Source organism: Gekko japonicus, unplaced genomic scaffold (assembly GCF_001447785.1).
Source record: "Gekko japonicus isolate JY-2015 unplaced genomic scaffold, Gekko_japonicus_V1.1 scaffold10, whole genome shotgun sequence".
NCBI classification, from domain to species: Eukaryota; Metazoa; Chordata; class Lepidosauria; order Squamata; family Gekkonidae; genus Gekko; species Gekko japonicus.
Window position 1 is genome coordinate 1,316,126 of NW_015167526.1, and position 24,902 is coordinate 1,341,027.

A 24,902-nucleotide genomic window follows, 5' to 3' on the forward strand; every position below is an offset into this window, starting at 1 on the left:
TGCTGAACCAGCCATGGCCAGCAAGGCTCCCTCTAAGCTGTGGAGTCTTGTGAGCAAAAATCCTACTTGGTAAGCGACTGGCATTAAAGTTGTGAGTGAGCGATTTGCCTGCTGCACAAATTACTTTGCTCCTTCCTGAGCCAAGACAAAAATGTGTGAGCCGGAGGCTAAAAAACTGTGAGCTGGCTCACACTAACTCAGCTTAGAGGGAACATTGATGGCCAAGGGTGCTTCTAGGCTAGCTGTGGCCACTCCTGGAAAAGGGCAAATGTGGCTTGGTATGCTCCAGTCTGGTCTACTGTAATGGACTTTGTGTGGGGTGTGCTTTTGGAGACTGTATTTATTTATTTGTTTATTCAATTTATACCCCGCCCTCCCTGCCAAGGCAGGCTCAGGGTGGCTTACGTAGAATTCCGTATATAAATACAATTAAAACCAGTCATGAAACAACCATAAACAATTCATTTGTCAATTATCGTAAAGTGCTGGAGCGATGATCTAATAAAGTGCGAGGACAGTAGGTTTCAAATTAACAGTGTTACTTAAGTGATGATAACAATCATGATGGTATTCTCACACCAACTCAGTTTGTTCAGCTTATTTGTGCGGCGGGCACAGGCTGTAGGGGGTATGACCAGGGCACAGGGTCACTCCTCAGATGTTTGGTGCGGCTCCTTAATCGAAAGCCTGGTGGAAGAGCTCCGTCTTGCAGGCCCTGCAGAACTGTAAAAGGTCCTGCAGGGCCCTGAGCTCTTCCGGGAGCTCATTCCACCAGAGAGGAGCTGCCACTGAGAAGGCCCTGGCCCTGGTTACAGCCAGCCTGGCATCTTTGGGACCCTGAACACAGTGCTCTCTGGGGAACCTGTGGGGAAAGGTAATCCCTTAGGTATGCCAGACCCTGACCATAAAGGGCTTTAAAGGTCAAAAACAGCACCTTGAAGCGAATCTGGTTTGCTATCAGCAGCCAGTGCAATGCTTTCAGTACAGGCTAAATGTGCTCCTGTGCAGAGAGACCCATCAACAGCCTGGCCATAGCATTTTGCACTAGCTGCAGCTTCCGGATTTGGGACAAGGGCAGCCCCATGTAGGGAGCATTACAGCAGTCTAATCTTGAGGCGACCACCGCATGGATCACTGTTGCCAAGTTGTTGCATTTGAGGAAGTGAACCAGCTGCCTAATCAGCCAAAGATGTTTGGAAGGAAGCTTCATTTCCAAAAACTGGTAAATTACCGGTTTCCAAAAATTGGTAAATTACAGGAACGGGCCCAAGGGAGCATATAACGCCGGAGGTTAGGAGTCTGGGTATGCTCCTGGACACCTCCTTAACAGTGGAGGCCCAGGTAGCAGCCACTGCCAAGTCGGCCTTTTACCATCTTCGGCTGATTAGGCAGTTGGTTCCCTTCCTCGATCGCAACAACCTGGCCACAGCGATCCATGCGACGGTCACCTCGAGACTAGACTACTGCAACACTCTCTACATGGGGCTGCCCTTGTTGCAAATTCAGAAGCTGCAGCTAGTGCAGAACGCCGCGGCCAGGCTGCTGATGGGCTTACCTAGATGGGAGCACATCCAGCCTGTGTTGAAGGCCCTGCACTGGCTGCCAATAGCTTACCGAATCAGTTTCAAGGTGCTGCTGCTTACCTTTAAAGCCCTATATGGCCAGGGTCCGACATACCTGAGGGACCACCTTTCCCCACATATACCCCAGAGAGCACTGAGGTCGGGGTCACAGAATCGCTTGACCCTTCCGGGCCCCAAGGAGGCCAAGCTTGCCGTGACGAGGGCCAGGGCCTTCTCAGTGGCGGCTCCTTACTGGTGGAATGAGCTCCCGGAGAAGATCAGGGTCCTGCGGGATCTCTTACAATTCCGCAGGGCCTTCAAGACGGAGCTCTTCACCAGGCTTTCAATTAAGAGCCGCCCCCACCACCACCATCAACGAGCCCGGCCTTCAGTTTTAACATCTGGCCCGCTACACCGAGCGACTCGGAATGACATTGAGCTGGAATCTAGTTGTCGGAGACATCTTAATACGCCATCGCAAGCAACGAATTGTAGAACTGAATAGCACCTTATGATTTTATGTTTTAACTTATAGTGAAATGATGTATATTGTTTTATTGGTTTTATTGGCAATTGGGCCACTGTTGTAAGCCGCCCTGAGCCCGTTTGCGGGGAGGGCAGGGTATAAATCGAACGAACGAATGAATAAATAAATAACGCCAGTGGTAAAGCAACAGTATTACCGGTAGCTGCCAGTTGATTTCTGAGCACAGTTTAAACTTAATGCCCAAACAGGTTGGGTCACAGGTACTCAAGAGAATGTCCTCTGCCTTAATAGATTTCTACGTATGGGGAGTTCCCCCGCTTTGAGTCCTTTCTCTGTCTGAGATGAGGGGAGCAGTTTGCAGGAGCAGGACTTTCCAAACAGTTGCACCTTTGTTCACTATCCATGTAAATCTACCCTCACCCTAGGCAGCTTGCCACGCTGACTCCACGGCCTTTGTGGTGTACTGAGCCTAATCTCGTCAGCCCCAGCTTGGGGGGCACAGAACAATGGACTACTGGGATCCTGGGATGGACCGATCACCCAAGAGTGCCTCTGTAAATAGCCTATTGCTGGGAGTGGGTGTGTGATGGGCGTGGCGTTTTACGGGCTTATAAGCAGGGCTCCGACCCTGCTAGAGTTGTCCTTAGTTTGAGCTGAAACCACTAATAAACTATGAGCTAATCACTCAACAACACGTCTGAACCCAGTATATTTCAGCCTTCCAAACCGCAGCGAGTGCCTTTGATACCATGGATGAAGAGTTTTGATTCCGGCAGCAGGCATCTGGAGGAAACTGAAGCAGGCTGCTTGCCACGCCGGTTGCAGCTGAGTGGGAGAGGAACAGCTTGGCATGTAGAAGGGTCCCCGGTTCAGTCCCTGGCATGTCTAGCTAAAAGGGTCAGAGGGTAGGTGATGTGAAAGACCTCCGCCTGAGACCCTGGAGGGCCACTGCCAGTCTGCGTAGGCGGTGGTCTGGTTCAGTGTTCATTCTAAGTGGTCTGTGGTATTGTTTTGTTATCCTTTTCATAGAATCATAGAATGTTAGAGTTGGAAGGGACCTTGCAGGTCATCTAGTCCAACCCCCTGCACTTGCATAGTTGAAAGATAGCTCTACATACCTACAACATACCCGAACGATGGTCGTCCAGCCTCCGCTTGAAAACGTCCAGCGAAGGAGCCTCCACCCCCTCCCGAGGCAGACTGTTCCACTGCTCAACCACTCTGACAGTTTGGAAGTTTCTCCTGATATTTAGCCAGTAACAACTCCCTTCTAATTTCCACCCATTAGATCTAGTCTTGCAATCCGGAGCAAGAGAGAATAGATCTGCTCCATCTTCTGCATGACAGTCCTTCTAATATTTGAAGACTGCAATCCTGTCCCCTCTAAGCCTTCTCTTTCCCAGGCTAAACAGACCCAACTCTTTCAGCCTTTCCTCATAAGACTTGGATTCCAACCCTCTCACCATCCTGGTTGCCCACTTCTGGAGTTCTGGTGTTCCACGGCTCTCCTAGGCTGGATTTTTAAATTAATTTGGTAAGGTTCATTGATGGCCATGCTCGATTAAAATATTTTCTTAAACCAGTCCTGAGGGTATGTTAGGTGTGACACGGTATACATACCTGACGAAAGTTAGAAATATTAGTGTTAAAACATCAAGGCCATAGGAGTGTCTGTTGCAGTTTCAGACATGGTGAGTTAGTCTATGCATCAGGTTCACAGCGCACATTCTTGGGGCAAAAGTATGCACAGATCTTCACACGCGAAGCAGTGTTTGTTCTTTCTGATAGTCATCTCCCCAGTCATCCGAACTTCAACTCCATTCCGGAAATGCCTCTTGAGTTCCCTGAGCTATGGCCTTCCAGGTGTTCACTGGAGACATTTGTACTGGCGCTAGGGAGCCTGTGTCACCATGCAGCCTGTTGACTTTGGGGCGCATAGGTAGGAATGGGGGAACCTGGTCTGCCGTGCCATCTTCCTGACACTAGAGGTGGACCACTCATGGCCTGCTGGAGCAAAAGAGCTCTGTGATAGATAAGAGCTACAACCAGGCTGGCCAAAATAAAAAAGCCTATAATGATTGGTTTTTGGGACCAACCAAAGTAACACGAAATAGTGTGCAGCGTTTTGCATTATCCTAAACGCGTCATGAGGCTGAATGTTAAGGGCTTGGCTTACTGCAGTGTTGCAGGTAGGGAGAGTTGTGGGGCCGATGAGGCCAGGGACCAGACCTTCCGAGGGAATAAAAGTGGACCGTGCCCTGGAGTACCTGGATGGTCCAGGGTAGCCCGATCTTGTCAGAAGCTAAGTTTGGTGTAGTGGCTAAGTGCACGGACTCTAATCTGGGTGAACCGGGTTTGATTCCCCACCACATGCAGCTGCTGGTGTGACCTTGGGCAAGAGCTATCCTTGAAAAAGAGCCGGTTTCTCTCAGAGCTCTCTCAGTCCCACCGACCTCACAGGGTGTCTGTTGTGGGGAGGGGAAGGGAAAGGAGTTTGTAAGCTGCTCTGAGACTCCTTTGGGTAGTGAAGGGCGAGGTATAAATCCAATCTCCTCCTCCTCCTCCTCCTCTTCTTCCTCTTCTTCTGCCCTAGTTAGTACATGGATCAGAGAATACCCAGAAAGTCCAGGGTTTCTACTCATAGTTGCTATGACATTAGAGGAACATTTCAACCTTCCAAGACATTCAATGGGTGACCTCAAGGTTTTTATTACAAAGGAACTTCTGGAACAGAATGGAAAGGGAAATTGCTGAATTACAAGTTATTACAACACTTGGAACAAAGTTCTCCCCAGGACTCAACAGGGATATTGGTTTCTTATCTCATTACATATGCTAACTCATTCAGTCCTCACATGTATTCTCATACAGGGGGACTATACATCCTCTGTATTTTAGTGTATTTCTTTTTCAGAATAGCGTATTAGAATATTGAATGTTATACAAGGAATATAGGACCGTTTGGCTGACATACACTGCTTCCACCTCGAAAGAGAAAGTAAAAATGCTGTTGTGACCTCTCAGGTCGGAAGGTGTCCAATATGCTACTGAGGAAGAGCAGAGGGCAAGTACAAGTAACCCCAGAAAGAGTGAGGCGGCTGGGCCAAAGCCGAAAGGACGCTCAGTTGTGGATGTGTCTGATGGTGAAAGGAAAGTCCGATGCTGCAAAGAATAATACTACATAGGAACCTGGAATGTAAGATCTATGAATCAAGGTAAGCTTGACGTGGTCAAAAATGAGATGGCAAGACTGAACATCGATATCTTAGGAATCAGTGAACTTAAGTGGACAGGAATGGGCGAATTTAACTCAGAAGACCATTATATCTACTACTGTGGCTAGAAATCTCGTAGAAAAAATGGTGTGGCCTTTATAGTCAACAAGAGAGTGCAGGGGGCAGTACTGGGATACAATCTCAAAAATGACAGAATGATTTCGGTCCGATTCCAAGGCAAACCATTCAACATCACAGTAATCCAAGTCTATGCCCCAACCACTGATGCAGAAGAGGCTGAAGTGGACCAGTTCTATGAAGACCTACAACACCTTATAGAACTAACAGCAAAAAATGATGTCCTCATCATCATAGGGGACTGGAATGCTAAAGTAGGAAGTCAAAAGGTAACCGGAATAACAGACAAGTTTGGCCTTGGAAAGCAAAATGAAGCAGGGCAAAGGTTAACAGAGTTTTGTCAAGAGAACACACTGGTCATAGCGAACACCCTTTTCCAACAACCTAAGAGGCGACTCTACACATGGACATCACCAGATGGGCAACACCGAAATCAGATTGACTATATAATTTGCAGTCAAAGATGGAGAAGCTCTATCCAGTCAGTAAAAACAAGACCTGGAGCTGACTGTGGTTCAGATCATGAGCTACTCATTGCAAAATTCAGACTTAAACTGAAGAAAATTGGGAAAACCACGAGGCCATTCAGGTTTGACCTAGATCGCATCCCTGATGAATATACAGTAGAGGTGAAGAATAGATTCAAGGGTCTGGATTTGATAGATAGAGTGCCTGAAGAACTATGGACAGAGGTTCGTGACATCGTACAGGAGGCAGCAATCACCACCATCCCAAAGAAAAAGAAATGTAAGAAAGCAAAGTGGCTTTCTGATGAGGCTTTACAAATAGCAGAGGAAAGAAGGAAAGCGAAAGGCAAAGGCGAAAAGGAAAGATTTACCCAACTGAATGCAGATTTCCAGAGAACAGCAAGGAGAGATAAGGAGGCCTTCCTGAATGAACAGTGCAAAGTAATAGAAGAAAACAATAGAATGGGAAGGACTAGAGATCTCTTCAAGAAAATTGGAGAAATCAAGGGAGCGTTCCATGCAAAGCTGGCCATGATAAAGGACAAAAACGGTAGGGACCTAACAGAAGCAGAAGAGATTAGGAAAAGATGGCAAGAATACACAGAAGAACTATACAAGAAAGACCTCAATGTCCTTGACAAACACGACGGTATAATCACTGACCTTGAGCCAGACATCCTGGAATGTGAAGTTAAATGGGCCTTAGAAAGCATTGCTAACAACAAAGCTAGTGGAGGTGATGGTATTCCAGCTGAGCTATTCAAAGTCTTAGAAGATGATGCTGTTAAAGTGCTGCACTCCATTTGCCAGCAAATTTGGAAAACGCAACAGTGGCCACAGGATTGGAAAAGATCAGTATACATTCCAATCCCAAAGAAGGGCAATGCCAAGGAATGTTCAAACTATCGCACAATTGCACTCATATCACACGCTAGCAAGGTCATGCTCAAGATCCTACAAGCTAGGCTTCAACAGTACGTGGATAGAGAACTACCAGAAGTACAAGCTGGGTTTCGAAGAGGTAGAGGAACGAGAGATCATATTGCCAACATTCGCTGGATTATGGAGAAAGCAAGAGAGTACCAGAAAAATATCTACTTCTGCTTCATTGACTATGCTAAAGCCTTTGACTGTGTGGATCACAACAAACTATGGCAGGTCCTTAAAGAGATGGGAGTACCAGACCACCTCACATGTCTCTTGAGAAACCTGTATAAGGGCCAAGAAGCGACAGTTAGAACCGGATACGGAACAACTGATTGGTTCAGCATAGGAAAAGGAGTACGACAAGGATGTATACTGTCACCTTGCTTATTTAATATATATGCAGAGTACATCATGCGAAATGCTGGCCTGGATGAATCACAAGCGGGAATTAAGATTGCTGGGGAAAAGATCAACAACCTCAGATATGCAGATGATACCACTCTAATGGCTGAAAGTGAAAAGGATCTAAAGAGCCTCTTGCTCAGAGTAAAAGAGGAGAGCGCAAAAGTGGGCTTGAAGCTCAACATCAAAAAAACTAAGATCATGGCATCCGGCCCCATCACTCCTTGGCAAATAGAAGGGGAAGCTGTGGAAGTAGTGACAGACTTCACGTTCCTGGGATCCCAGATCACCGCAGACTGTGACTGCAGCCATGAAATTAAAAGACGCCTGCTCCTTGGGAGGAAAGCGATGGCGAACCTAAACAGCATGATAAAAAGTAGAGACATCACCCTGCCAACAAAAATACGCATGGTCCAAGCAATGGTATTCCCAGTAGTCATGTATGGCTGCGAGAGTTGGACTATAAGGAAGGCCGAGCGCCGAAGAATAGATTCTTTTGAACTATGTTGCTGGAGAAGACTCTTGAGAGTCCCTTGGACTGCAAGAAGAACAAATCAGTCAATCCTCAAAGAAATCAACCCTGACTGTTCCCTGGAAGGCCAGATAATGAAACTGAAGCTCAAATACTTTGGCCACCAAATGAGAAGGGAGCACTCACTGGAGAAGACCCTGATGCTGGGAAAGATTGAAGGTCAAAGAAGACGGGGACGGCAAAGGATGAGATGGTTAGTGTCATCGATGCAACGAACATGAAACTGAGCAAACTTCAGAGGACAACGGAAGACAGGAGGGCCTAGCGGGATCTAGTCCATGGGGTCGCGAAGAGTCGGACTCGACTGTGCGACTGAACAACAACAACAACAACACACTCTGAGAGTGAATGGAGAGTCTCAAATTTATCTTGACATATTTATTGCTTTACAACTGTTGACCTTATAACCTTAGCTTGTTATTTAGTTCTGTTTTTGCCTAGCTTAAAACATCTTCATCATGTTACATGTTAATTTGCTGTTCAGCCCGTCTATAAATTTGATCCTCACCTCCCATTCCACCTTGTTTGAAAAAGTGTGCTTTGCACACGAAAGCTCATACCTTGAATAAACCTTTGTTGGTCTTAAAGGTGCCCCACTGGACTCTAAATTTGTTCTGTTAGAGGAATGGGTTGGACATGTGGATATATAAAGCTGCCTTATACTGAATCATACCCCTGGTCCATCAAGGCAGGCCATGGCAAACCACCTCTGAACGTGGTTTGCCAGTTTGGTGTAATGGTTAAGTGCGCGGACTCTAATCTGGGAGAACCGGGTTTGATTCCCCACTCCTCCACTTGCACCTGCTTTATGACCTTGGGCAAGCCATAGTTCCGTCAGAGATGTTCTTGAAAAAGAGCAGTTTCTGTCAGAGCTCTCTCAGCCCTGCCTCTCTCGCCGGGTGTCTGTTGTGGGGAGGGGAAGGGAAAGGAATTTGTAAGCCGCTCTGAGACTCCCTTGGGTAGTGAAGGGCCATGGGGTATAAATCCAATCGCCTCCTTCTCTGCCTCCTCTCCTCCTCCTCCTCCTCCTCCTCCTCCTCCTTCTCCTCTTCTTCTCCTCCTTCCTCCTCCTCCTCCTCTTCGCCTCCTCCTCTTCTTCTCCTCTTCTTCTTCTCCTCCTTCTCCTTCTTCTCCTCCTCCTTCTCCTCTTCTCCTTTTCTTCTTCTTCTCCTCCTCCTCCTCCTCCTCTTCTCCTTCTCCTCCTCCTCCTCCTCCTCCTCTTCTCCTTCTCCTCCTTCTCCTTCCTCTCCTCCTCCTCCTCCTCTTCTCCTCCTTCTCCTTCTTCCTCTTGTTCTTCTCCTCCTCCTTCCCCTTCTCCTTCTCCTCCTTCTCCCCCCCCAAACCCTATAGGATTTGCGCTGTCCCCCATCCTGACCCCCGGGGTCTGTACTTTGGAGACCCCCGCTGCCGTCCTTTCTTTGACTCTGTGTGAAAGGATTATATCAGAGCTGCCGTCTTGTCTGATCTCTGCTCCTTCGTGACCCTGCGAAGATCCCTTCCCTGAAATGTATATGACCCCCGTGGCGTAACCTCCTCCCTCCTATTACCTGGGGGGAGCACTTCCCTGTGATGCCTGCCCCCCTCTCCCTCTCTAATCCAATTAAGTGTCTCTGCTCCCGCAGTTAAAGCCTTGGACTTTCTCTCCGTCTGTCGTGGGCCATATGGCTGTTCTGAATTCGGTCACTCTTGAGCTGATAAAGCCGCATAGAGCACCGAGGGGGTGGGAGATTTTATGAAAGGCAGTGCAGGACGGCTAGTTCAGTGTACAAGGTAACTTGGTTTTAATCTGAAGGGGCTCCTGGCTCCAAGCCTTGGTGGGTGCCTGCATTTAAACAGCTGGCTCTTTCCCCTTTTTGCATCATCCTGGCTTCCAGGCGGCCAGAGACGGCGCACGGCTGGAGGAGTTGTGACCCACGGGGAGAGCACTTGCTTGGCATGCATAAGGTCCACAAGGTTCAGCCCTTAAGAGAGGGGGCAGGACCTTCATGCCAGTCGGTGTAAGCACTCCTGAGTTCAACGGGCCAATCGCAGCATCAGGTGTTACTTTAGAGCAGGAAGCTCATGGTGTGGATCTGTGGGCGATGGCTTGTGAATATCACCCTTTTGCCTTGCCCAGGGAATGGGTTGTACATGTGGATATACGAAGCTGCCTTATACCCAGTCAGACCACTGGTCCATCGAGGTCAGTATTGTCTGCTCACACTGGCAGCCGCTCTCCAGGGTCTCAGGCGGCGGTCTTTCCCATTACCTACTGTCTGGTCCTTTTAGCTGGAGGTGCTGGAGATTGAACCTGGGACCTTCTGTGTGCCGAGCAGAGGCTCTCCCACTGAGCCACAGCTTCTTCCTTAGATTGACAGAGGCTCTCCCGGGTCTCAGGTGGAGGTCTTTCCCATTACCTACTGTCTGGTCCTTTTAGCTGGAGGTGCTGGAGATTGAACCTGGGACCTTCTGCGTGCCAAGCAGATGCTCTGCCACTGAGCCACAGCTTCTTCCTTAGACTGACAGAGGCTCTCCAGGGTCTCAGGCGGAGGTCTTTCCCATCACCTCCCGCCTGGTCCTTTTAGCTGGAGGTGCTGGGGATTGAACCTGGGATCTCCTGCGTGCCAAGCAGATGCTCTGCCACTGAGCCACGGCCCTCTTTTTGTTGCATGGAATTAAACTGGGTTGGTCTCCAGATACCTCAGTAGGGAATGCTGGCTGGTTGAAAACAGCCAGGGCATTTCTGTGCTTGCCTAGTGAGAAACAGTGCCGTCTGCCCACCAAAGTCCGAGCTGGCTCTATTTCAAAGCTCATCTGGATTGCACAAAACAGTCCTGATTGCCGGAATCCTTTCTGGTCGATCCTTGAAGTGGTAGCATCTGTGCAAACGACTCGACACTGAACTAGGCAGTTCAGCATTTCTCCTAACAGTCCCTTGCCACATTGTGCTGATGTCCTTTTCGTTTGCTTGAATTTTCACTTTGGAAGCACAGAAGCAATGGCATGAATGGCTGATCATATATTAATAATAAAACACAGGGTAAAATAGATATCTGATGCTGCCTCTTAGACTAGTAGTAGCATGTGTTGAGTACTTTAAGGTTCCCTTACAAGCAGAGCAAGGAGAAACATTTCCAATTTCAAGGAGACACCGTCGTCCAATGTTGAGCAGTCTGTGACTATTTTGCAGCCTTGCTTATTGTGAAGTGGGTCCTTGGTCTTTTTACTGGACCACTGCAGCCCCTTGAGCTTTGGCAGCCAACTGGGTGCTGGTCTCAAATTTCCTGCTTTGCTTTGAGCGTAGATACTTCAAATTGGATCCCGCAGATCTGTTCCCGTAATGCTGGCTCACTGGCTCCTCCCAGCACAAGGCATCCTCTGTTGCAACAGGCGTGACAGGGAAGGCTCCTCAGATGGAGGAAAGCACCACTATTCATAGGATGGATCCGTGGAATCTAGGGTTGCCAGCTCTGGCTTTGGAAATTCCTGGAGATTTTGGGGGCGGAGCCTGGGAAAGGCAGGGTTTCAGGAGGAACCTCAGTGGGGTACAATGCCGTAAAGTCCACCATTCAAAGCAGCTGTTTTCTCTAGGGGAATTTGTCGTGTATTGAGCCAGAGTCCTCGCTGAACTAGTACCTGGATCTGGTTGCGCTTGTTTTCCCCCTGAACAATAGCTTACTAGCGGGGGTCATTTCGTAGAAAAAGAGGTGCAGGAGCTTATTAGCATAACTTATTTGCATATGCCACACACCCTGACATCACCGGAAGTGTGTCAGAAGGCAACACCCACCACTCTGGCTCCACTGGACTGTTTTGGATTGCTAGCTATTGGGGGGGGGGGAACGTGGAGATCTGTCCTCGCAGAGGAGGGAGAGCTTGTACCTGAATAAAACTTGGTCTTAAAGGTGCCACTGGACTGTTTTGGACCGGGGGGCCAGGAGGGGGGCTCTGCAACTTACCTGGCTGCTTCTTGCTCTGACTGAGGGCTGCTGGGAGCAGGGGGTGGGGCTTGTTGCATGTGCTCACCCCCTGGGCTCTTTACTGCCGGAGCTCCTCTCCTGTGCGCTCCTGCAGGAAATGACCCCTGCTTACTAGGATCCTGGAGTAGACCAATAGAGAAACAGTGTGATAAAGCTCCCCACTTCATCTAGGAATTAAATATTCCACTAAATTTGACCTGCCTCTCTACTTAAACATGTTGATCATTCCAAAGTCGAGGCGGTCCTACATAATTGCACGCTGCAATGCATTTCCGACAGCCCAGATGAAGGACCGTTTTCTCAAGACCCCTCTGGACCAGCGCTATTGTGACTGTCCTTTGATAGAACTTGACTTGCTGTGTCATGTTTTCTTCTATTGTCCAAACCATGCAACAGCAAGAGAAAGATTCTTAAGAAAACGGCTGTCGAAATATTCCATCTTTTCCTGATGCATCAAGATTAAGACTACTTCTTAGCAGCGTCTGCCAACATTGCATCGTGGATGTGGCAATTTTCTGTTTTACTGTTCTTTTAAATTCCTAATTTTTTTATAAACGGTGTATGGCCTATGGGCTGCTAAACTTTAAATAAACTAAGGTAAAGGTAAAGGTTCCCTTGCTCGAAAGCCAGTTGAATCCGACTCTAGGGTTGCGGTGCTCATCTCCGTTTCAAAGCCGAAGAGCCAGCGCTGTCGGAAGACGTTTCCGTGGTCATGTGGCCGGCATGACTAAACACCAAGGCGCACAGAACGCTGTTACCTTCCCACCGAAGTGGTACCTATTTATCTACTTGCAATTTCTTGCTTTCGAACGGCTAGGTTGGCAGGAGCTGGAACTAGAGATGGGAGCTCACTCCATCATGCGGCACCCGGGTCTCGAACTGCTGAGCTACTGACCTTCCACAGCCTGCAGTTCAGCGTCTTAACCACTTGAGCCACCGCAGCTCCATAAATAAACTAAAGTGTGATGTAAATAACCTATTGCTGGGAGTGGGGTGTGTTTGGGGTGTGGTGATTGCATGCTTAAAAACAGGGCAGCTGTCCTGGAGTTTGCCTTGTAGTGTTCCCAAAATCACTTAATAAAGTAGAGCTGTCTTACTGTAATGCGTCCAGAACCCAGTACTTAACAGAATTGATCTCTGTAACCTGGCAACCAGCTGTAGTTCTGAGTGGTCTCCAGCCGCCACCTGTAGGCAGGATCCAAGCCAGTGGCTCCGACTTCGTTGCAAGGTCGGTGTGAGAAAACGGAGGTGGATGTTGACATCCGTTGCCTCTAATTACCTTAGATGGTCCGGTTGCACCGGCTTGCATTTCCAGGTCGTGGGTAAATTCTGCTGTGACTGACGGATAGGCTAGTTAGCGGAAGCGGATGATGGTTGTGCTGCCACCTGCTGGGGAATAATTGAGCTTCCTCAGCTTTTTCTAACCTTACGTAGGCCAGCTTTGGTCCAAGAGGCACAGTTGACCAGTCATGGGTCAGAGGTAGATTCCCAGGAGACGCCTCTTCATTAAGCTGTCTGTTCTTAGAAGTACCGTCACTCTCTTGCTCATCTTCTGTTCGTTATGATTGACCTTTCTGGATTTTTTTGGGTGCTTTCGTTTTAGCTCTTGCCATTTTAATATTTAGGGGCGGTTTGTATTGTATACAGCTAACACGGTGGCTCAGAGGTTAAGACGCTGAGCTGCGGACCAGAAGGTCTGTAGTTCGGCAGTTCGAGACCCGAGTGTCGCGTGACAGAGTGAGCTCCCATCTCTGCCCGCAGCTCCTGCCAACCTAGCAGTTCGAAAGCAAGAAACTGCAAGAAGATAAATAGGTACCGCTTCGGTGGGAAGGTAACAGCGTTCTGTGCACCTCGGCGTCTAGTCATGCCGGCCACTATGACCACGGAGAAGTCTTTGGACAGTGCTGGCTCTTTGGCTTGGAAACAGAGATGAGCACTGCATCCCTAGAGTCGGATTCGACTGGCTTTTGAGCGAAACCTTTACCTTTATATGCTTATTATTTTATTATGCTTTTTCTGTTTGTCCCACTTTTCTTCCTAATTGAGACCCCTTGAGAGGTAGGTGAGTCTGCGAGATGGTGATGGGCCCAGGGTCAGCTGGGGGGCTTCCGTGGCAGTGTGGGGATTCAAACCCCAGATCCCGGTCTGATCCTCTAACCACTAGAGGACACACACCCGCTGTCAATTTGGAAGGCCTTTTTGTTTTTTGTTTTTAAAGTAATCGAAAAAAACATTGTAAATAAATAACAATCCTAATAAAGATCTTGGCTCTGGCGCCCACCAAGTGTTTTTAGAAAGTGGGTGGAGTCAACGGAGCCTCTTGCTCAGCAGGGCTTGTGATTGGCTTGCAGATTAAAATAACACTGTTTCAGCAGCAGCTGCCTCCGTAGTGTTGGTTTTGATCTGCCTTCCTCCTTTTTCTCGGTGTTGATTTTTTAAATTACTCTTTAGTATTTACATTGGAGCTGCGGTGGCTCAAGTGGTTAAGACGCTAAACTGCAGGCTGTGGAAGGTCGGTAGTTCAGCAGTTCGAGACCCGGGTGCTGCATGACGGAGTGAGCTCCCATCTCTAGTTCCAGCTCCTGCCAACCTAGCAGTTCGAAAGCAAGAAATTGCAAGTAGATCAATAGGGACCACTTCGGTGGGAAGGCAACAGCATTCCGTGCGCCTTGGCGTTTAGTCATGCCGGCCTCATGACCACGGAAACGTCTTCGGACAGCGCTGGCTCTTTGGCTTTGAAACAGAGATGAGCACCGCAACCCTAGAGTTGGACTCGCCTGGCTTTTGAGCAAGGGAACCTTTACCTTTTACCTTATCTACATTATTGACGTTGGCAAAAATAACAATTGCTCAAAGATGGAAACAAAGTAATATCCGTACAATAACATGCTGGCAAAAGAAAATCTGGGAATGCTTTATTCATGGGCACGCCTCATACAACTCATTGGCTGTGCGATCAGAAAAATACCAGAAGTGGCTCCAGGCAGTGTGGTTCCCCATCATTAGCTATTTAGAGAATAATGGGACACTATTTAGAGAATAATGGGACACTCCCGAATAACCCAGTATTCAGAAATTGACTCTTCTTCTGATAACTCTGTTACCCTTCCAGGTCTCGAGGGTTTAAGTGGTAGACTGGTGTGATGTACTACTTGAGCCGTTTGCCATTTTGCTTAATCACAGTTTTGATCTCATTGCTTTCACTCTTCCAAATGTTGAATTTTGTTGTAACTGTTGGAGAACTAATAAAAAATAAATTTAAAAAAAATTACTCCTCTTCTCCCCTGAGTTTGGGCTTCTTCTGTGTGGTTGGCTCCTCCCGTGGCCCGTAGCTAACATGGGGCCCACGGGGCCTGGCCCCCTAGTGTTTCTTCTGGGGCCCCCTCCTTTGGGCTGCCCCCAAAGTACTCTAACTTACCCCCTGCACTGTACTTTAATTTAATTAGCTGGCAGGCCCCCTCCCAAAAAATTCCCTAGCTACGGGGCTGCTCCCCCCCCCCGTGACAGCTGTTTTGTGGCTGCACCCACCGCCTTGTGTCAGAATCCCGAACGTGCCCACAGGCTCAGAAAGGTGGGGGGGCCCCTCATCCAAGCTGTGGTCAGGTTGTGAGACTAAAGTGGAGGTGGGAGAGCCGCGTGCACCTGCCTTTTTGAAACTGACAGTCTTCCACAGAGTAAATTCTCTTCCCTTCCCGTCCGCAGGTGTGGCAGATCCCAGAGAACGGACTCACGCTCTCGCTGACGGACCCCGTGGTCGTCTTAGAAGGTCATTCCAAAAGAGTGGGCATCGTAGCCTGGCACCCTACGGCGCGCAACGTCCTCCTCAGTGCAGGTAGGCCACGGGCCCCTGAGTGGGGAACAGATCTTGCTTTGGCTCCCTTGCCATGGAACCGGTGGCTTGGGCACAGTGTAATGGGAGCGCTTTCCATATCTGTGGATATTCAGGTGTAAATCTTGTGATATCATCAATAAATGTTTATACAGCACTTTGGAGCCGTCATAGTATTCCACACGTGCAATCTCTGTAATTATATAGAATCATAGAATGTTAGAGTTGGAAGGGACCTTGCAGGTCATCTAGTCCAACCCCCCTGCACTCTGCAGGAGCATAGCCGAAAGAGAGCCCTACAACATATCTGAAAGATGGTCGCGCAGCCTCCGCTTGAAAACCTCCAGTGAAGGAGCACCCACCAACTCCCGAGGCAGACTGTCCCACTGCTCAACCACTCTGACAGTTGGGAAGTTTCTCCTGGTATTTAGCCGGTAACAACTCCCTTGTCATTCCCACCCATTAGATTTAGTCTTGCAATCCGGAGCAAGAGAGAATAGATCTGCTCCATCTTCTACATGACATCCCTTCGAATACTTGAAGACTGCAATCGTGTCCCCTCTAGGCCTTCTCTTTCCTAGGCTAAACAGACCCAACTCTTTCAGCCTCTCCTCGTAAGACTTGGATTCCAACCCTCCCACCATCCCGGTTGCCCTCTTCTGGACACGCTCGAGGTTGTCAACATCCTTCCTCAAATGTGGTGACCAAAACTGGACACAGGACTCCAGGGGAGGCCTGACCGTAGCAGAACGGAGCGGAACAGCCACCTCCCTTAAAACCAACTTGTAACACGGATCAGTATTACTGCCTCTCTGTATGTGGCTGGAAGGGGAAGTTCCGGCAGAGAGAACGGCTTGCCTCAGATCACCTAATGAGGTCATGGGTGAGGCGCACTCGTTCTTTTAGCACCAAACCTACTTGTAGTTTTTCCCTTCACAACACCACCACACTGGCTTCGAGAAGTTGTTTTGTTCTCTGCTGTGCTGTAAACTTCCTCTCTCCCGTGTACTTGGAAACCAGCATGACCTGGAAGAGTAGCAACAACAACCCGCCCCCCCCAAAAGCAGGTGATTCTCTTGCAGTGTCTTCTGTTACACTTTCCGGGCCTGGGAGGGCGAACCGGGGTGTTGCCTGAGAGCCTCTAGTCTTGCTTTGTGCTCAAAGGAAAGTTTGCATTGCTGGTTCTTCTGGGGAGAGATTTCAGCTTTGCGAGAATCAGGGGCTAAGCAAATACCCTTTTAGGAGAGTGGGTTACTCCCTCTGAAAATAGGGGTTCCCTTTAATCACCATGGCACATAGCCACAACTCTGTCTAACCCCCCCTTTAAAGCCGTCTGTGCTCATGGCTATCACGACATCAACTGGCAATTCCATCCACAATTTAATGGCTTGTTGAGTAAATAAGTGTTTTTATCTCTCCTGAATGCCTTTCCCAACAACTTCATTAGGTGCCCCCAGTCTGCTGTGTGAGATGCTGGTGGCAATGGAACGTAAGAACATCAGGAGAGCCCTGCTGGATCAGACCAATAGTCCATCTAGTCCAGCATCCTGTTTCACACAGTGACCAACCAGTCGCTCTGGAGGGAGGGCCAACAACAGAGTATAGAAGCTGAGGCCTTCCCCTGGTGTTGCTTCCAGGCACTGGGATTCAAAGGTTGACGGCCTCTGAATGTGGAGGTTCCCCTCAGTTGCTTTGGCTAGGAGCCACTAATCGACTTATCCGCCATGAATCTATATCAAATCCCCTTTTAAAGCCGATTTAAAGTGAGAGGAAAAGCCTGCTGCCGCCTTGGCTTGGTCGCATGCTTCCCGGCAATGTTCCCTCTAAGCTGTGGAGTCTTGTGAGCAAAAATTCTACTTTGTGCATTAAAGTTGTGAGTGAGCACTTTGGCTACTGCATCATTTAGTTTGCTCTGGAGCCCTCCTTCCTGAGCAAAGGCAAAAATGTGTGAGCCGGAGGCTAAAAAGCTGTGAGCTGGCTCACACTAACTCAGCTTAGAGGGAACACTGCTTCCCGGAGTTACCCGGTGTGACACAGTGAGAGTGGCACTGCAGTAGTGGGAGACGAGGGTTCAGCCCAGCCGTGGAACTCACCTTGGGGCAGTCACGTCCTAACTTTACTTTCAGATTAGTTGTAGATTTTCCGGGCTGTATGGCTGTGGTCTTGGCATTGTCGTACCTCAACTTTCAGAGTTGTCAGTTTCTGAGCGCTGTAGTGGAGGGGGTGGGGGACTACAGCTGGCTGGTGTTCAGCTGAAGAGGCTGGACCAGGTAGACCCCCGGTCTGATCGCCTGATTCTCCTCTGTCTGGGTTGTGTATCCACTGGATAAAGACTTAAAGCACTTGAATGCCCTGCTTCCTTTTCCTGTGGGTTGGCACTACTGAAGAGGTTGTTCGGATATCCTGGAGGGGAGACAGGTTCTTATTCCCTTGTCTCTTTAGAGAAGACCGACATGAGGGAGTGTGATTCACTCGGTAAATCACTCACACGTGCTGACTTTTCTCCTTGTTCAGGTTGTGACAATGCCGTAATCATCTGGAACGTGGGGACCGGTGAGCCTCTGATCAACCTGGATGACATGCACCAGGACATGATTTATAACGTGAGTTGGAACCGGAACGGCAGCCTCATCTGCACGGCTTCCAAAGACAAGAAAGTCCGAGTGATTGATCCCCGGAAACAAGAAATTGTCGCTGTGAGTAGATGTCGTACCACAAACGTGCAGGTGGTTAAAGCGCTCGGGGCTCCTTAGCTTGGAGAAACGACGGCTGAGGGGGGACATGATTGAGGTTTATAAGATTATACATGGGATAGAACAGGTTGAGAAAGAGGTACTTTTCTCCCTTTTTCACAAGACAAGAACTCATAGGCACTCCATGAAATTGCTGAGCGGTCAGGTTAGAACAGATAAAAGGAAGCACTTCTTCACCCAAGGAGTGATTAACACATGGAATTCCCTGCCACAGGAGGTGGTGGTGGTGGTTACAAGCATGGATGGCTTCAAGAGGGAACTGGATAAATATATGGAGCAGAGGTCCATCAGTGGCTCTTAGCCACAAGGTATAGATAGGAACTCACAGGCTGGGACAGGTGATGCACTGTATTCTTGGTACTTTGGGGGGGGGCAACTGTGGGAGGCCTTCTAATGTCCCGGCCCCACAGCTGGACCTCCTGATGGCCTCTGGTATTTTTGGCCACTGTGAGACACAGAGTGTTGGACTGGATGGGCCAGTGGCCTGATCCAACACTGGCTTCTCTTATGTCCTTATGTGGTATTCTGAGGAAGTTTTTGCCCAGGAGAGTCGGATTTTCCTTAAAGCTAAGTATGTTGCACACCAGAAAGTCAAGCTATATGCTTCATATCCACTGTGATTTCTTCTGTGGGGAGGGCCTGTGGCTCAGTGAAAGAGCCTCTTGCTTGGCATGCAGAAGGTCCCAGGTTCCATCCCCAAGAGCATCTCCAGTTAAGGACCAGGCAGGAGGTGATGGGAAAGACCTGAGACCCTGGAGAGCCACTGCCAGTCTGAGTGGGCAGTAGAGACCTTGATGGAGCAAGGGTCTGACTCAGCAGAAGGCAGTAGGCATGGGCACGGACCTCATTTTTGCGGTTTGTTTCTATTCGTGGTTCATGGCCAAACCACAAACAGATACGAACCAGGAGGTTAGTTCGCGAACCAAAGTGGTTCGTAGCTGTTCGTGACTCCTGCCTTATGCTCCCCGCCACTCGGCTTTTTTTGTGTGTGGAAAGCAGGGGTTTAAATGGCTCAGAGTCAATTAAACCCCTGCTTTCTGCTCTTCACAAACCACCACAAACTGCCTTAAAATGCATGGAAATTCATGGTGTGTCTTCAATTTGTGAATTTCAGTTCATGAACCGTGACCCTGCCAAAGTTCATCATGAACTGGCGTTCGTGAGCTGGTTCTGCCCGGCCCTAGAAGGCAGCTACATGTGTGACCATGTGTGTTTGTGATCCGGATGTGGGGATTAGATTAGATCAGTGGAGTATCGAATTCATGCTAGACCCCAGAAGGAATGAGATGGGGCAGTCTTAAAATGACAAATGTAACTTATTTTGCGCCCCTCACTGGGAAAGAAGAAGAAGAAGAGATTGGATTTACGGTATCCCCCGCCCTTCACTACCCGAAGGAGTCTCAGGGTGGCTTACAAACTCCTTTCACTTCCCCTCCCCACAACAGACACTATGGCTTGCCCAAAGTCACACCAGCAGGTGCAAGTGGAGGAGTAGGGAATCAAACCCGGTTCTCACAGATTAGAGTCCGCGCACTTAACCACTACACCAAACTGGCTCTACACTACACCAAGCTGGGAGAAAGGCATATAATGTTTACGATTATCAGTTTTCTTGCTGAATTTTAGCAATTCATGTACAACTTTTTCCTCCCCCCACCCCCCAGGAGAAAGAGAAGGCACATGAAGGAGCACGGCCCATGAGAGCTATCTTCCTCTCTGATGGGAATGTCTTCACCACCGGGTTTAGCCGCATGAGCGAAAGGCAGCTTGCACTCTGGAACCCGGTAAGACCTTGTTTCACTGTTGCGTGCGTGTGTGTGTGTGGGGGGTGCGCGCACACATATTCTACTAGTGAACAAACCTGCCTGCACTGATGTCCCTCTGGGGTGTGCGTGTGTGTGGTTGTCCATGGCTGATGTTCCCAAAGACATTTCCTTAGGAAATGAATTCTCCCACCCCTATGCATTTTATTTTATTTTTATTTTTTTATCGTTTTACACAATAGATTCAGTTTTACCTTTTAACCTGACCCCTATGCATTTTAGAAGGTTTCCCTGTTTTCGCTGCCTCTTCAGAAATCTGCCTTAGGTGGCTTGCAAGATAAAAAACAATAAAACCAAAAACATTTAAGAACATAAGAACATAAGAGACGCCAATGTTGGATCAGGCCAAAGGCCCATCCAGTCCAACACTCTGTGTCACACAGTGGCCAGAAATACCAGTGCCATCAGGAGGTCCAGCAGTGGGGCCAGGACATTAGAAGCCCCCCCCCTGTTGACCCCCCCCCCCCAAGCACCAAGAAGACAGAGCATCACTTGCCCCAGAGCCCCTAGCTATACCTTGTGGCTAATAGCCACTGATGGACCTCTGCTCCATATGCTTATCTAATTCCCTTTTGAAGCCATCCATGCTTGTAGCACCCACCACTTCCTGTGGCAGTGAATTCCAAGTGTTAATCACTCTTTGGGTGAAGAAGGACGTCCTTTTATCCGTTCTAACCCGACCGCTCTGCAGTTTCATGGAGTGCCCACGAGTTCTTGTATTGTGAGAAAGGGAGAAAAGTACCTCTTTCTCTACCTGCTCTTTCCCATGCATAATCTTATAAACCTCGATCATGTCACCCCTCAGTCGTCTTTTCTCCAAGCTAAAGAGCCCTAAGCGCTTTAACCTTTCCTCATAGGGAAAGTGTTCCAACCCTTTTATCATTCGAGTTGCCCTTTTCTGCACTTTTTCCAAAGCTATAATATCCTTTTTAAGGTGTGGTGACCAGAACTGCACACAGTATTCCAAATGAGGTCTCACCATTGATTTATATAGGGGCATTATGATATTGGCTGATCTGTTTTCAATACCCTTCCTAATAATCCCCAGCATAGCATTGGCCTTCTTTATTGCAGTCACACACTGTCTCGACATTTTCAGTGAGTTATCCACTACAACTCCAAGATCTCTCTCTTGCTCAGTCTCTGCCAGTTCAGACCCCATCAATGTGTATTTATATTTAGGATTTTTGGCTCCAATGTGCATCACCTTGCACTTGGCCACATTGAACCCCATTTGCCATGTTGACGCCCACTCGCCCATCCTTGACAGATCCCCTTGGAGTGCCTCACAATCCTCACTGGTTTTCACCACCCTGAACAACTTTGTATCATCCGCAAATTTAGCCACTTCACTGCTTACTCCCATCTCCAAATCATTAATGAACAAGTTAAAAAGCAGTGGACCAAGTACTGATCCCTGCGGTACCCCACTGCTTACCACCCTCCACTGAGAAAATTGCCCACCTACACTCACTCTCTGTTTTCTATGAACTAGCCAGTTTTTGATCCATAAAAGGACTTGTCCTTCTATCCCATGATTTTTGAGCTTACTTAGGAGCCTTTGATGAGGAACTTTATCAAAAGCTTTCTGGAAGTCAAGGTAAATAATATCTATTGGATCCCCCTTGTCCACATGTTTGTTCACCCCCTCAAAGAACACTAACAGGTTAGTGAGACAAGATCTTCCCTTACAGAAACCGTGCTGAGTCTGCCTCAATAGGTTTTGTTCATCTATGTGCCTACTAATTCTTTCCTTAATAATGGTTTCCACCAATTTACCCGGTATCGACGTCAGACTGACTGGCCTGTAATTTCCCGGATCTCCTCTGGAACCCTTTTTAAAGATGGGAGTGACATTAGCTACCTTCCAATCCTCAGGAATGGAGGCAGATTTTAAGGAAAGATTACATATCTTTGTCAGGAGATCTACAAGTTCACATTTGAGTTCTTTCAGAACTCTCGGATGTATGCCATCTGGGCCTGGTGATTTTTCAGTTTTTAAGTTGTCTATCAGTTTTAGGACCTCCTCTCTCATCACCTCAATCTGACTCAGGTCTTCCAACACCCCTCCTGAAATCAGTGGTTCTGGAGTGGGCAAGCACTTCTCATCTTCCACAGTGAAGACGGAGGCAAAAAATGCATTTAGCTTCTCAGCCATTTCCCTATCATCCTTCAATACTCCTTTTACCCCTTGGTCGTCCAAGGGCCCCACTGCCTCCCTGGCTGGTTTCCTGTTTCTAATGTATTTGAAGAAAGTTTTATTGTTGGTTTTAAAAGATGTTAATTAAAATCCAGCACTAAAATGTCCCGACCAATTTATATCCACTGGGTATTTATATCCACTGGGCGGGGTATGAATCCAATCTCTTTTCTTCTTCTTAACTTTTTGAAGAATTTTGGGGTCTGCCTGTAAAGCTTTCGGCGGTGTTGCTTGAGAAGGTCAACATCAGTTCAAGAGAATAATTTTTTCTTTTGTCTTGCTGAAGCAGGAGGGGATTTTAGATAGCTTAAGTCAGGCTGTATATTTGCTAAAAACTAAGATTCTCTCCTTTTCTTTTCAGAAGAGTATGGATGAGCCCATCGCCCTCCACGAAATGGACACCAGCAATGGGGTGCTGCTGCCTTTTTATGACCCAGACACCAGCATCATTTACTTATGTGGAAAGGTAGGCGGTGGCTGCGGTGCTGTTTGCAGTGGTTACTTGGGAGAAGGGGATCGGGGCCAGGCGGCCTGCAAAGGCTGCTTCCGCGTGACAGTGATTCTCTGGGTCGCTGTGGAGGCGTTCACTGTGGCAGCGGAACATCCACAAAGTGGTTCCCCCCACACTTCTTTGCATCAGCCTCCTGCTGCCCCCCATTTCTTCCACTGAAGGAACAACAAAAAAAAAAAGCAAGTTTCTCTCTTCGTTCTGGAGCTTGTAAGTGGTGCTCTGGAGTTTACCCCTCACAACTGCAGCACAAAAAGGGACTAGATCTTTTTAAAAAATGGAAGCGGGGAACTAGTCTCTTGGTGTGGTGGAACATTATGACAGTATAGTGACCTAGCAGGTCCTGCTTTTATTATTTTTTTAAAAGCCAAGCCAGTTTGGTGTAGTGGTTAAGTGTGCAGACTCTTATCTGGGAGAACCGGGTTTGATTCCCCACTCTTTCACTTGCACCTGCTGATGTGACCTTGGGTCAGTCACAAGCTCTGGCACAGCTGTCCTTGAAAAAGAGCAGTTTGTGTCAGAGTTCTCTCAGCCCCACCCACCTCACAGGGTGTCTCTTGTGGGAGGGGAAGGGAAAGGAGTTTGTAAGCCGCTCTGAGACTCCAAGTGAAGGGCGGGGCATAAATCCAATCTCCTCCTCTTCTTCTTCTTCTTCTTCTTCTTCTTCTTCTTCTTCTTCTTCTTCTTCTTCTTCTTCTTCTTCTTCTTCTTCTTCTTCTTCTTCTTCTTCTTCTTCTTCTTCTACCTCTTGAGTTTGGGAGGGGGGAGTTTTCCCCAGTCAAATTTCCCCCTTGGAGATCTAAAAAGAGACCATGAGAGTTTTACATTACAAGTTGTACACTATAAATAGACCAGAAAAAGAGATGATAACCATCCAAGAAGGAAGAGAACAAACTCTGTGCTTCATCAGCAGAGTCCCAAAACTGTTTATTTGCAAGATCCTCAATTTGACCTGACTTGGGTCGCCCGGGCCAGAGCCTGGTCTCATCAGATCTCAGAAGCTAAGCAGGGTTGGCCATGGCTGGTATTTGGGATGGGAGACCACTAAGGAAGTCCAGGTTCACAACGCAGAAGCAGGCAAGGGCAAACCACCTCTGTCCATCTCTTGCCTTGACAACTCTACTTGACAGCACATTGTGCTGTCCCTCTGGTATTGGTTATAAAATCACTGTAGCTTGCTGTTCTTAAAGCATCCAGGGTAGGGGTGTGCCAAAAAAACCCAAAAGACGGGCCGATTCGGATTCGGCCAAATCGGGCAGAATCATTTTCAGCCAGCAGAAAGACTCCCACATGTCAATTTCGGCAGCAGGAGTGGATGCCGGAGTCTTTTGGCCAGCCGAATGTCAATTTCAGCCCCATTATATCCTATGGGCCATTGAAGTCATTGGCGAAAACATAGGGTATATTCTGGGGGCTGGAGGGGGTTTGATTCCCCACTCCTCTATATGCACCTGCTGCTGTGACCTTGGGTCCGTTACAAGCTCTGGCACAGCTGTTCTTGAAAAAGAGCAGTTCCTGCCAGAGCTCTCTGAGCCCCACCCACCTCACAGGGTGTCTGTTGTGGGGAGGGGGAGGGAAAGGAGTTTGTAAGCCGCTCTGAGACACCTTTGGGTAGTGAAGGGCGGGGTATGAATCCAATCTCCTCTCCTTCTCTCAGCTGTTCTCTCAAGGGCAGTCCTCGAAAGAGCTCTCTCAGCCCCACCTACCTCGCAGGGTGTCTGCTGTGGGGAGGGGAAGGGAAAGGAGTTTGGAAGCTGCTCTGAGACACCTTTGGGTAGTGAAGGGCGGGGTATGAGTCCAATCTCCTCCTCTTCCTAGTGCACCCTGTCAGATTCAGGGTGCTCTGTCTCAGGGAAGCCCCCCCCCCCGGCCTCATCGTTTTGTCTGCCTTTTCCCCTCCAGGGCGACAGCAGCATCCGCTACTTTGAGATCACGGACGAGTCTCCCTATGTGCACTACCTCAACACGTTCAGCAGTAAAGAGCCCCAGCGAGGGATGGGTTTCATGCCTAAGAGGGGCCTGGACGTCAACAAGTGTGAGATTGCCAGGTAACGAGAGGAGCCCGGGGTGGCCGCCCACACCGCCCACGGATGCTCCCCC

General features: G+C 48.5%; 1 protein-coding gene across 3 annotated transcripts in view; it reads left to right on the top strand.

Annotated features, from left to right (window-relative positions):
- Positions 1-24,902, top strand: part of CORO1C (coronin 1C) — a 124,664-nt gene that overhangs the window by 91,165 nt on the left and 8,597 nt on the right. For 2 of the 3 annotated variants that reach the window (XM_015413274.1, XM_015413273.1), the window contains exons 4-8: positions 15,392-15,521; positions 18,033-18,214; positions 19,936-20,055; positions 22,656-22,760; positions 24,705-24,850. In XM_015413274.1, coding sequence (XP_015268760.1) covers positions 15,392-15,521; positions 18,033-18,214; positions 19,936-20,055; positions 22,656-22,760; positions 24,705-24,850 — 683 coding nt within the window. The remainder of the gene's footprint in view (positions 1-15,391; positions 15,522-18,032; positions 18,215-19,935; positions 20,056-22,655; positions 22,761-24,704; positions 24,851-24,902) is intronic. The other variant, XM_015413275.1, reaches the window with a different exon arrangement.